At 41.2% G+C, this 14,340-nt stretch overlaps 1 protein-coding gene across 1 annotated transcript in view; it reads right to left on the reverse strand.

Annotated features, from left to right (window-relative positions):
• The window catches only part of RFLNB (refilin B), a 39,996-nt gene that overhangs the window by 15,885 nt on the left and 9,771 nt on the right, over positions 1-14,340 (reverse strand). Inside the window, exon 2 of the mRNA XM_077296356.1 lies at positions 9,082-9,188. Within this exon, the coding sequence (XP_077152471.1) occupies positions 9,082-9,188 (107 nt within the window). The remainder of the gene's footprint in view (positions 1-9,081; positions 9,189-14,340) is intronic.

Below are 14,340 nucleotides of genomic sequence, written 5' to 3' on the forward strand. Positions count from 1 at the left end.
ACGAATGGTCAAACCGAACGAACTAATCAGACCTTGGAAACTTATTTGAGATGTTTTGTTTCTGCTGACCAGGATGATTGGGTGACCTTTTTGCCATTGGCTGAGTTCGCCCTCAATAATCGGGCTAGTTCTGCTACTTTGGTTTCACCTTTCTTTTGCAATTCTGGTTTTCATCCTCGTTTCTCCTCGGGTCAGGTTGAGTCTTCTGACTGTCCTGGGGTGGATTCTGTGGTGGATAGGTTGCAGCAGATTTGGAACCATGTGGTGGACAATTTGACTTTGTCCCAAGAGAAGGCTCAGCGCTTTGCTAACCGCCGTCGCTGTGTGGGTCCCCGACTTCGTGTGGGGGATTTGGTATGGTTGTCTTCTCGTTATGTCCCAATGAAGGTTTCCTCTCCTAAGTTCAAGCCTCGTTTCATCGGTCCTTATAAGATTTTGGAAATCCTCAACCCTGTGTCTTTTCGTTTGGACCTCCCAACATCGTTTGCCATTCATAATGTGTTCCATAGGTCATTGTTGCGGAGATATGTGGTGCCTGTGATCCCTGTCATGAATCCCAATGGCTAGGGATAGCACAGGACAAGCAAAGTACAAATATATTACGGACGAGCTCTAGGGTGATGGAACCTGGGCTGACCGCTGCCCTACGCCTGACAAACGCAACTAGAGATAGCCAGGGAGCGTGCCTACGTTGGTTCTAGACGCCACGCACCAGCCTAAGAGCTAACTAGCACTGCAGAGAAAATAAAGACCTCACTTGCCTCCAGCGGAATGAACCCCAAAAGATATAGTTGCCCCCCACATGTATTGACGGTGAAATGAGAGGAAGGCACACACATAGAGATGATATATATAGTTTTAGCAAATTGAGGCCCGCTGTAAACTAGAAAGCAGAACGATACAAAAGGGGACTGAGCGGTCAGCAAAAAACCCTAATCAAAAAAACCATCCTGAGATTACAAGAACCCATGTGCCAACTCATGGCACATGGGGAGAACCTCAGTCCACTAGAGCTACCAGCTAGCATAGAGACATAATAAGCAAGCTGGACAAAAAACCAAACAACTGAAAATCAGCACTTAGCTTATCCTGAAAGATCTGGGAGCAGGTAAGCAGGAACCAAACAGAGCACATCTGAATACATTGATAGCCGGCAAGGGAAATGACAGAAAGGCCAGGTAAAATAGGAAACACCCAGCCACTGATGGACAGGTGGAAACCAAAGGCCGCAACCCACCAAAGTCACCCAGTACCAGCAATAACCACCAGAGGGAGCCCACAAACAGAATCCACAACAGATCCCTTCTGTTGATCCTCCTGCTCCGGTCTTGGTCGAGGGGGAGTTGGAATATGTGGTGGAGAAGATCTTGGATTCTCGTATTTCGAGACGGAGGCTTCAGTACTTAGTGAAATGGAAGGGTTATGGTCAGGAGGATAATTCCTGGGTTGTCGCCTCCGATGTCCATGCGGCCGATTTGGTTTGTGCCTTTCATTTGGCTCGTCCTGATCGGCCTGGGAGCTCTGTTGAGGGTTCGGTGACCCCTCCTCAAGGGGGGGTACTGTTGTGAATTCCGTTCTCGGGCTCCCTCCTGTGGTCATGAGTGGTACTGTGTGAGTTTGTTCTTGGGCTCCCTCTGGTGGCCTTTAGCGATATGGCTGGTCTTGGCTGGGCTCAGCTGTTTCATTTCCTGCTAGGCTGGGCCTATTTAACTCACCTGGACCTTTAGATGTCGCCTGCTGTCGGTGTATTCAGTCCTGATCCTGTGCTCTCCTGAATATTCCTTGTGACCAGTCTCCTGCTATGAGAAGCTAAGTTTGCTTGTTCAGTTTCTCATTATTTCCTTGAAAACATTTCTCATTATTTAATGAGTTCAACCCAGCTTGCTTTTATGTGATTTTTTGCTTGCTGGTTAGTTCTGGGGTGCAGAGTGCGCCCCTCACATCGTGAGTCGGTGTGGGGGTTCTTGTATTCTCTGCATGGTTTACTTTTGATAGTTTTTGTACTGACCGCACAGACACCTATCTATTTTCTGCCTATCTAGTATTAGCGGGCCTCATTTGCTAAATCTGTTTCATCTCTACGTTTGTGTTTTCCCCTTGACTCACCGTTATTATTTGTGGGGGGCTATCTAAAACTTTGGGGTACATTTCTCTGAGGCAAGTGAGGTCTTTGCTTTCTCTCTAGGGGTAGTCAGTTTCTCAGGCTGTGACGAGACGTCTAGGTTTTCAGGTAACGTTCCACAGCTGCCTTTAGTGTGTTTGGATAGGATCAGGATTGCGGTCAGTATAGCTTCCACATCTCCAGAACTGGTCCTATATACTCAGGGTATATTTGTCAGGTCAGTTTGAGATCCTACCACCAGGTCATAACACAGATCACTCTCCATGGCATCTCCAGACTGACACGTGTGTCACATGTGCTCAATGTGAACCTGCTTTCATCTATGAAGAGTACAGCGTGCCAGTGGCGAATTTGACAATCCTGGTGTTCTGGGGCAAATGCCAATCGTTGGGCACAGTGTTGGGCTGTGAGCACAACCCCCATCTGTGGACATCGGGCACTCAGACCATCCTCATGGAGTCAGTTTCTAACCGTTTGTGCAGACACATGCACATTTGTGGCCTGCCGGAGGTAATTTTGCAGGGCTCTGGCAGTGCTCCTCCTGTTCCTCCTTGCACAAAGGCTGAGATAGCGGTCCTGCTGCTGGGTTGTTGCCCTCCTACGGCTCCCTCCACGTCTCCTGGTATACTGGCCTGTCTCCTGGTAGCCCTTCCAACCTCTGGACACTACGCTGACTGACACAGCAAACCTTTTTGCCACAGCTCACATTGATGTGCCATCCTGGCTGAGCTGCACTACCTGAGCCACTTGTGTGGGTTGTAGAGTCCGTCTCATGCTAGCACGAGTGTGAAAGCACAACCAACATTCAAAAGTGACCAAAACATCAGCCAGAAAGCATTGGTACTGAGATGTGGTCTGTGGTCCTCACCTGCAGAACCACTCCTTTATTGAGTGTGTCTTGATAATTGCCAATAATTTCCATCTGTTGTCTATTCCATTTGCACAATAGCATGTGAAATTGATTGTCAAATAGTGTTGCTTCCTAAGTGGACAGTTTGATTTCACAGAAGTTTGATTTACTTGGAGTTATATTCTGTTGTTTAAGTGTTCCCTTTATTTTTTTGAGCAGTGGATATATATATATATATATATATATATATATATATATATATATATATGTATATATATATATATATATATATATATATATATATATATATATATATATATATATATATATATATATATATTGCCTAAAATACAAACGAAATGTGTCATATTGAACTTTAGGCCTATGGAGCTTCTTTCTGGGGCTCAAAAGGCTTACATTGGTGAAGTACCATTGCCCAGCTCAGCAATCTTCGTGTGCGCTGGCAAAGGAGCGGAGCACTCACATGACCCCGAAGAGAATAATGCTGGGAACTACTATATCACATACATATTTAGAAAGGATTAGCTGATAACATTTGTCCTGGGAAAGATTCTTTAAGCTATCAGCATTATCTGTAAACAATGGCAACTCCCGTAGGTTTGGTCCTTGACATTAGCACCCATAGTCCAAAGTTGCTCAATGTTTTATGACCTATTAGATATAATATGTAACAAAATATGGATTTCTTAGCTGTTTGGTAACTGGAACGATATACTAATTTTAGTACTGTTAAAAACAGAGCAGGCCATACTTGTGCAGTTTCTTGCAATTAAAATTAACAAGTAACAGAAACCTAAGAGCAAAGCACTTGGTAGGCAATAGGTATCTGCTGTTGTTCTAGCTACATTTAGAAATTCTCCAGTCTATACTAGTATGTATGTATGAAATAGACATGTGTCTAGTTCAGACCTGGCAAAGTTCGGTCCGAGCGCAATATCCAGCCCTTTGTCTTTTCCTGTCTGACCCAGGGCCACCCCCTTGCCCAGCATCTCGATTACACTGGTACCTACATCAGATACTGGTGAATTCTACAGTAGAGGCAAAAGCCATTGACTTCCACTTCCACCATTCAACCTATTTGTCTGCAACTCATTGTAGCAGCGGAGATGATGTTACTCTAAATTATAACTGCTGTTTGGAGCCTCAGTCTACACAGTGCCTAGACCAAAGCAGTAAGTACATCAGGGGAACATGGCTGTATTTGGTGGGGGGCCTGTGGGGGCCATTATACTGCTTGTGAGTGTACTGAGGGATCCATTAGTCTGTAGAGGCATCATACTTTTTGAAGTAGACTGCGGAGGGGCCTTGTTACTGTGTGTGAGGGCCATGATACTGTGTGCGTGGAGGGGGACTGTGGGGTCCATCATATTGTGTGTATGCGTGGGGCATTGTATTGAGTGAGGGCTATATGATATGATATGTGGCGGCCATCATACTGTGTGGGAAATGTTGCTCACAATACAAGGGCTGAATAATGGGAGCAGTATGATTTATTGCTTTTAATAAACACGCAGTAAATTATATGGTTTTATTAGTTGCTAAAGGTAAGAATACATGGTAAAATAAGCAGCCCATCATAACATATATTAGCAATACACTTAGATTCTGCTCAATATTAAAGGGACTCTGTCATCCCCTCCAGCCGTTAGAAACTAAAAGAGCCGCCTTGTGCAGCAGTAATGCATAACACACTGCAGGGCTGGGATTCACAAGCTGGGTGGCCGCACAGGCGCAGTCTGCGAGACTGCATCTGAGGTCAGACGGGCAGCGCTCACTGCGCCTGCCCCAGGCAGAACAAAACAGCGCAGGCGCCAGATTTGATTTGAATACAGCGCAGAGGGGGCGGCGCCCGGCGCCGAAGAAGCCTTGAGTGACGGCAGTGTGGCGTGTGCAGCAAGGGGGTTAAGACCTGCCTCCAGGGCTAAAGACAGGTATTTTTGCGAAATTATAAAACGCTTTATTTCTGCTTTGACTGCACCAATAACTAAAAGAGCCACCTTGTCAGAATGCAGCATTACTGCTGCACAAGGTGGCTCTTTTAGTTTCTAACGGCTGGAGGGGGTGACAGTGTCCCTTTAAAGGGATGTTCTCGAGTTTAAAAGTTAACCTTTGGATAGGGGATAACTTTACAATCAATGGAGTTCATGCACACTACTGCTCCATTCATTCTTAATGGAAGTGCCGAAGATTACCAAGTGCAGACCTTGGCTGATGTTCGGCACTCTTATTAGAATGAATGGAGCGGTAGTGTGCATGAATGACCTTACTCCTCAAAGCCCTGGTTCTAAGGATCAGTGGGGTCCATGATGGATAGACTCACAATGACAGCAAACTTATAGGAGATCATTTTCAAACTTAAGAACACTAAAATTAATTTAAAAAATGTTGCCATTCTTTTTACTATATGATGTGCAGGAAAGCAACAATTTCCAAGTGCTATGACATTTTGATGCTTCTTATTCCATTTTTGGTGAAGTTGTGATGACCGAAAATTGGCAATTCTGGTGTCTAAATTTTTTTTTCTCTTCATAATTCTTACTCTACATATTAATTCATTTGATATTTTGATAGATCAGACTTTCTGAGATGCTTGAAAACAAATATTAATTTAAAAAAAAATTTCAATAGGAGTTGGAAGTGTGATTCAAATTTTTATATTTTTTAAACCTTAAACCTATGATCATCTTATCACTTGTTCCTGATATGCTACAAAACCACAATATTGGAGAATATAGCTAATATCATGGTCTGTTATGAAGCACAGGTCATGTCTGGACTTAATAAGATTACTGACAAGGCAGCAGGTATTCGACAGCCATCGCAATCCATAAGCACCCCATAACTGTGTCACAGGTTAACCAGTGAGTGCATGGCATGGTGTGCCCTCAGGTCCCCATGTGGTACATGCAGCTGTCAAAACCAGACAGTGGTACTTAAAGGTTTAACAGCAGCAATTAGAGCTTAGCTACAGTCAATGCTGTTACAGGCAGATGTTGAATGTGTAACACAGCTGGCATCTGCCAGGTATGGTGCGGGCTCAGCTCCTGAACCTGTTCCACAAAATGGCACCTAATATGTTAGTAAAAGGTTACATTATAGACAGTGTTCAATAGATAAAGCAATTACTATTTTTCATTTTTACATGAACTTTGACCACTAGTGAGGTCCAAGTACTACCTTGTTCTGGCTGGTAATACCATAGTAGAAAAAAAATAGAGAAATCCTGTCCTTAATCATAATAGAAAGACAGGTAGAGTACATTAATTAGCTATTTGAATAAGTTACAGAGTAGAGAAAACATGCGAGTGCACACAATTCCCATAACACTTTGGTTTGATATTCATGAGGATAAGTTGTGCCAGAAATGTGCTCTGAACATCCAGTGCTTATTTTACCATCCGGTTTTCCAATCATGAGGAAGGCAGTTTTTTTATGTCTGAAGTGTTAAATGTCCCTTAGCCTTTGCTGACACTTTTGTCTGGTGGAAAAGACACTATTATTTTAACATTTAAACTCTTCATTTTCCCATCTATTAGCTTTGCATTTATATGTTTAAAGAACAGTTTTGTGAAACACAGATTTGATTGAAAAGTGATTTGTGACAAGGCTAAAAATAATCTTTTTATTTGCAACTAACACTTCATCATGGGCAAAATAAGAACACATGATTGATAGTAGGAGACATCACAGGTCCGAGTGGGCTATAAAATGGCTATGATCAATCCAAGGAGGAAGAGTTGCAAAATTATTACCGTACATCCAGATGACTGCCAAGAACAATTGGAGCTGCTTGTAGCAGCGGAAGAAAAGTTTACTAGAAACAAGATACCAGTAAAGCCTTATTTCACATCCGATGCGGCCACTGTTTCTTGTTCTTGGACTGTTATGTCTTAGTGAAAAGATGATCAGTAAATCTATAGCGTAGAGCTGATTTCACACTTCCGACATTCACAGCCCAAGTATGAACCTTGATGTTGAGACCAGCCACAAATCTTCCTACCCAATCTTATATATGCCTAGTGCCTGTTGTGTTTGGGTCAGAAGATTAGCAACCGGTCTAGACATGGATATATGGGCCAGACATACACTCACCGGCCACTTTATTAGGTACACCATGCTAGTAACGGGTTGGACCCCCTTTTGCCTTCAGAACTGCCTCAATTCTTCGTGGCATAGATTCAACAAGGTGCTGGAAGCATTCCTCAGAGATTTTGGTCCATATTGACATGATGGCATCACACAGTTGCCGCAGATTTGTCGGCTGCACATCCCAAAGATGCTCCATACAAGGCAGGATGGATCCATGCTTTCATGTTGTTTACGCCAAATTCTGACCCTACCATCCGAATGTCGCAGCAGAAATCGAGACTCATCAGACCAAGCAACGTTTTTCCAATCTTCTACTGTCCAATTTCGATGAGCTTGTACAAATTGTAGCCTCAGTTTCCTGTTCTTAGCTGAAAGGAGTGGTACCCGGTGTGGTCTTCTGCTGCTGTAGCCCATCTGCCTCAAAGTTCGACGCACTGTGCGTTCAGAGATGCTCTTAGGCCTACCTTGGTTGTAACGGGTGGCGATTTGAGTCACTGTTGCCTTTCTATCAGTTCGAACCAGTCTGCCCATTCTCCTCTGACCTCTGGCATCAACAAGGCATTTCCGCCCACAGAACTGCCGCTCACTGGATTTTTTTTCTTTTTCGGACCATTCTCGGTAAACCCTAGAGATGGTTGTGCGTGAAAATCCCAGTAGATCAGCAGTTTCTGAAATACTCAGACCAGCCCTTCTGGCACCAACAACCATGCCACGTTCAAAGGCACTCAAATCACCTTTCTTCCCCATACTGATGCTCGGTTTGAACTGCAGGAGATTGTCTTGACCATGTCTACATGCCTAAATGCACTGAGTTGCCGCCATGTGATTGGCTGATTAGAAATTAAGTGTTAACAAGAAGTTGGACAGGTGTACCTAATAAAGTGGCCGGTGAGTGTATATTAGTGTCCTTTTGGTATACATGGAACCAGTGTCTTTTTCTATGATATTAAAACGCATACTTAGCCACTCTTTCTTGTACAAGGTCATCATGCATAAAGCGTATAGAATATGGTATATCTGGCAGACCATGACAGATCAGCAAAGGTTATCCATCATCTACTCATATAAAAATATGTGCACATGCTACGTATACAGTAAAGATTCATAAATTCATTTCTGCTCCAACTTTTCTCCTGGTACAAAGAATTGCTTAACAGAAGAGGAACAACATACGCAAATGTCAGAAAATGTCATGTCAATGAAGCAAATACCGTACCAGACACCAATTAAAAAACGCTCATTTTCATGTGCGAGGAAGTGTGCTTTATGGTTAAATATTAACTACATGACTTGTTTGTCTAACTCCTACATCTGCATCTAAAATATTTATTCACCTGAGATATTCATTCTGCAAATACCACAGTACAATCCTTAACTCGCCTCCATGTTGTTATAGGGCACAAGGGTGTACGTGTGCGTGTCCACGGCGAGAGTAGAAATATTAGGTCTACAGAGTATAGGGGAACTGATCAGCTGCCAAACACTACTAACTCTGTAATATATTTAAGCAGACCTGTCACTTTGTATTCTTTACATTAATCATATGAATTCACACTCCTACTTCCATAATATTCACACTAGTGTTTTCTAAGGTCATCGTAAATATATAATGGCTGCCACTTTTTTTTTAATACATTGAAGCTTGTTTTTTGAATACATTGAGCTTGTTCTCCCAGGTAGTACAAGTATAAATATCATGCACCATGGGTTAAAACATTTTTAACCCCTTCGTGACCAGACCAGTTATAAGTACTATTGGCCCAAATTAAAAGTCAACTTGTCTTGCAAGTTTTGAGGTAGTGTTTAGGGAAGTACCTTGGGATGCTTGCTATTTCTCATGCATCTGAGAGAGCCACTCATCTAACTACTGTAATTTACTAAGATTTGTAAAGTTTGCAAAATCCTTACTCGTTACATTCAGCTGTAAGCTATGACTAATATTTTCATGTTTTTTTTGTGTTGGAATAACTGGCTATAAATTACAACTTTCACACGCTACCTTATCTCCTTGGGTGGCAATGGATCCAACTCCACACCTTCTCCAAATGATAGAGGACACAAACGTGGGGTGTAGCTGCTTGACAAGCTTAGCGATGGTGACGTACTCTATAAAAAATAAGTACATAGTATTATACCAGGCATCATAAAAAAAATACAATAAATGTAAAACATGAAATCATAAATTATTTATTTTTTCTCACTTAAGTTACTGGATGTTTAAGGGAACCTTACAGCTGTTAAAAGCTGCTCTATCCACGAGTATCAGGTTCTTGCTACACGATTTCAACCAGGTATGTTTGATTATGAAACTTTGCGACATTCCAGAGAAAAACTAACTTTAAAAGCCTCCATGCACCACACATTAGAGTAGTTTACCAGGCGGGTCCCTTGTGGTTTCTCGCTGTCCGATACCCTGGAGTGACAGGTCTCTCCGCGCATGCGTGTATAGGGAGTGACCTATCAATTCAGGGCAGTGGATGGAGAGAAGCTACCAGGGATCCGCCAGTCCAACTATCCTCCCATGTAGCTCAGTCACCGGCATTTTTTAATGCATGTTTTTCTCTGAAATATTGCAATGTTTCAGAGTGAAACATGCCTGGCTGAGATCATACAGCCAACGTCTGATACATGTGCCCCGATCTGGCAGCATGTATCAGCTGTCAGGTTCTCTTTAACAAAATATAGAAGGAATATAATAAATATAACACAGATATAATACTGTAGTAATTATCTATAACATAATGTATTAATGCTGAATTAAATGTACATTATCCTCCAGTGGGAAACTTTCAGGTCTCACTAAAAAGAAGCACTCCCATCAAAGTTTTTATCCTCATAATATGTTGCAGTCGTCATATTATATCGCACTGTGTACTTACAATTGCTCATTTCGTCTTTCTACCCAGCAACTTTTTCTCTTTTCTCTGCTCTATGTGGAAACAGGAAGTCACTTGTCCCTTCAGTTATCATCCTTCTCAACTTCTGGCCCAGCTGCTCAGCTCCTCCCCCTGCCAAAGACTATTGCAGTGACTCATGACTTGTGCAGAGAAAATTGACCTCCTGTGCCTACATAGAGCTTATAAGGATTCATGTGAAGTCATAGAAAAATGAGCAATTGTAAGTAGACAGTGCCATGTAATATGATGACTGCAATGTATTAAGAGGATAAAAATTTGATATGAGTGTTTCTTTAACATGAATTATGTGAGGTCTATAAACCAGCAGGTGTTAACTGTCATTTCTTTATTTCTGTTGCATATACAGTATGTTGCCACTATACGTTATAGAGACTGTCATCGTCTCCAGTCTCAATCTATATTCCCTATCAGTATGTCTTTGGAGCGTGGAAGCCCGAAGGTTACACATGCAAACAAGGAGAGGACATACAAACTATATGCAAAGTTATTTTCTGAATGTTTACCCAAGGGAATTGACATTTGGGTTCAGGAGTGATCCAGATTATGCATCGTGGTTGTGCATAAACCCCCTCTTTGTGTCCCTCGGTTGAACTTGATGGACATTTGTCTTTTTGCAACCATATTAACTATGTAACTATGATACAGATGTCGTCATTGGTTTATTTAAGCCTAGAGCTGCAAAGCTAAGCAGAGTCATGGAAATTTTTATGGATTAAAAGTGTTTCTAAGCCCCCATAAATAGGTCACAACAGGCTTCAAAGGGCAAAAATAGGGACTGGGACCTTATATTAGAAGCACCATTCCAGTGCTGCAATAAAATGAAAACGCTGGAGTGGTGTTTTAAGCAAAAACAATAGCAAAATGCACCAAAACATTTGCGGGAGTCCTTTCAGCTTTCCGTTTGACTTGTATTGTAAACCATAAAGCATCTTCCAAGCAGAAAATGGCAGAGTAATGGACACCGAAATGGGTGAAAAGACATCCAAAACATATGCACAGCAAGTCGCTTCTACAAAGAATTCTTTGTGTTTATGCCATTGCTTTGAATGTTTTTTTATATTTTTTCAGGTGGTTTCTATGGTGGAATCAACCTGAAAAAGACATTGTGGGCACATAGCCATTTCCTAGAAATAATACATGGGTTGTACAGGATGAGAAAAACAAGTTTTGCTTTTTTCCACAAATGGCACCAGATCAGACTATATGTTGAGTCTGAGTTGCAGCTCAGCTCATCTACTTTAAGGCTATGTGCTGATGGAGTTTTTTGAAGAGTAAAAAAATGATGAGTTTTTGAAGCAGAAGCCGCTTCAAGAGATGCTTCTTTTTTTTTTTCGGGAGGCTTTAGAAGAGTTTTTATTTCCTAAAGCCTTTTTGAGTTTTTTGGAAGAGTTTTTGTTTCCTGAAGTGTTTTTTTACATCCTATTGATTTCAACGTGTTAGTTTGGAGAAGGATCCATCGGATCCTCATCCAAGAAGTAGCATATTTTCTTGTTTTCACCAGGCATTATTCAAAACCATAAGTAGCTAAAATGATCAAAAAACTCTGGATATGAACAGCAAAGAAAGTAGACACAGAAATAAATATGGCGCGGACAGTTTTGTCATGGTTTCTGGGAGAAAGCAGGCATGTTTTTCTAATCCAGCAAAAGTTATTGAGTCATTATCAAAGTGACAAAATAGCTTCATAATAAAAGTGGCGCTATAATGTATATTTCCTAAATCCGGTTGAAAACATTTAACTTTTTTACATCATATTATAATTATTATCAATATTAATTTCTAAAATCATAAAAACAGATATTTTTCTTCAGAAGAAAAATGGGGAGAGTTTTCCCCTCTATAGATTGTACAAAGCTTCTAAACAGCAAGTATTGGCAGTAATCTAAGTAATTCATAATGGACACAATTGAAGGATATCCCTTCTGTTTCAGTAATGAGCATTAACTAGCGTAAGATCGGTGAAGATATCCTTTAAACATTTACAAATGTTTCCTAGAATGTAACACCCACTAATGCCAACTTACAGTATCAGGGAAAGGGAAGCTTACTTTTATTCCGAAGATTTTGACAAACTGGGAACTTGTAGTATAAATGCACATTTTTCAAAGGAGTAGTAAAAACAGAAATACAGAATGTCCTGAGGGCAAAGAGAACTCCACGCATGCCTGATCAGGCTTACAATGTTATCTGTACAAATTATATTTGCTGAAAGTTAACGAATAGCTAATTAAACATTGTATTAAAAGGTATTCCCTATTGACATGTTCCATGCTCATGGGTGTGAAGTTTGGAGGGCGGAAACTTCTCTTTATTGAAGCCTTTCAAGTTAGCAAATGGGATATGTTTGAACCACAGTAATTAAAGATTTTCATGAAAACTTCTACATTTTTAAATATTATTTGAGGGATGCTCTTCTCAGCTGTCGCTGCTTGAAATTCCCTGTACAGGTTATTTTAAAACACTCTGTTCAGAGAGTTCTTTAGGGTAAATCAATATCTGATAGCAACATTATTTTGGTTAAGAATTTTCCGACCGTATATTATTATGGTACATCAATAGAATGTGCTAAAGCATGTCTAATCAGACCAACCACTAGGGACTCATGCATTGCTTTAAAAAAAAAAAAAAGGCACTGTGCTTTTCTTTGTGAACGTTTTTCCTTAAAATTCATCATGAAACAGAACAATTCTATTGTGAATAAAGCTGATATGTATATTGCTGCTAAAAATCAATAAATGCTCCCATACACATTAGATAGATGTGAGGTGAAGATCATTTGGCAGACGGCTATCTCTCCCGAATCCCCCGTGAATAGGAATGCTCATATTGACTCCTCTGGCAGCAGATTGTCTACAGGGAGAAAACAAGGATCACCCGGACCATCATCTATTGGGGGAAAGTCAGGAGGCCCTCGCACACATTAGACTGTACGTCGATCCTACTGATATTAGCAGGTTCATCCGACTTTAGTCTACTCTTCTCTATTGGGGGAAGATTTAAGAATGTTCCTTCTATTCATTGATAGCAATCTTGATTTTAAACGCTGAAGGAAGTACATGATAAAAACTTCACTAAAGGGGTTGTCCAAACCTGAAATACTTTTGAAAATCATGCAAAAAAGATATGGATACCTTTGGTCTTTTTTCTGGGCATAAAAGTATTTATGGAAATAATCCACAATGCAGTAACATAATGAACTAAAATAAAGTATACATCCCTTACTGATCTCTTGCTGATCTTCTTCCAATACTGCCTTGGATCCCGCAGATCTCCTTTCTGCTTGTTCATTTGGATTGGCCAGTGGTCACAAGTTTATCTGGACTGAGCATTAAGTAGGGAGAATGTCTGTCTCTATATATACTCTTCCAGTCTTAAGGCCAATCACTGTCCGCAATGATCATATACCTAATCATTCCGAATAGAAAGTACAGAGACCACTGGGGGACCCTGGCAGCCATGGAAAACTAGTGACAGAGGATCAGTAAAGTTGGTATACCTTACTGTACTAGGTTAGAACATTCAAGATGGTTTCCGAAAAAAAATTGCATGGATAGATACAACCTTTAAAGTGGCTCCAAAGGCACTGTCAGGATTATTACTATTACAGAAAATGCCATCCCTTCAATACAACACTGAGACTCAGACTGTCCAAGCACGTGAATCCACTGAACAGTACTAAGTTACTGCCATTGTATTATAAAGTTTCTTTGTGTCCAAATATTCCCCATAAAACATACCCCGCTATCAGAGAAGCAGCTGTGAACATCAGATTCATCAGAAATAACCTTCATGGTCGCCCTAAATTCGTCCAGACCCCTGACCGCTCCAGAGACTCACAGAACACTGACTCGCACACTCTGTGCTTTATACTTCCAAGCTGGATAGAGATTAGATAAGCGCTAACCCCGGAAGTTAGACCTAGGACTACACCTGCAAGTTATGTAAAGCGAAGCAGTGCTACACCTCAGATAACGTAGACTGAAAGTATCCACAAGCTAGAAATAACGTCACTTCTCACCAACAATTTATAGACTAGTACAAACAGCTCAGAATTAATAGTTACCCCACTGTAAGCCAACAATAAAAGTGCACACAGAAAAACAAGCCCAGAAAATATACGCAGGGCCGTATTTAGAGTTTCTGCTGCCCTAGGCACTTTTAGTGCTGCCTCCCCCTTTGGTGAGTATGACACTATTGGCAGTGACTTTGGCAAGAATCGCTGATGTGAAATTAGCCTTTTGCAGCAGATCGGGCAGTTTTTCTGCATCTGCCGTCTAACGGATGCGTTTGGTCTCATTCATTCCCTATGGGATTTGCGGCACTTGCCGTGATCTGGCAAA

The sequence above is a fragment of the Ranitomeya variabilis genome, chromosome 3 (assembly GCF_051348905.1).
Source record: "Ranitomeya variabilis isolate aRanVar5 chromosome 3, aRanVar5.hap1, whole genome shotgun sequence".
In the NCBI taxonomy this organism is placed as follows: Eukaryota; Metazoa; Chordata; class Amphibia; order Anura; family Dendrobatidae; genus Ranitomeya; species Ranitomeya variabilis.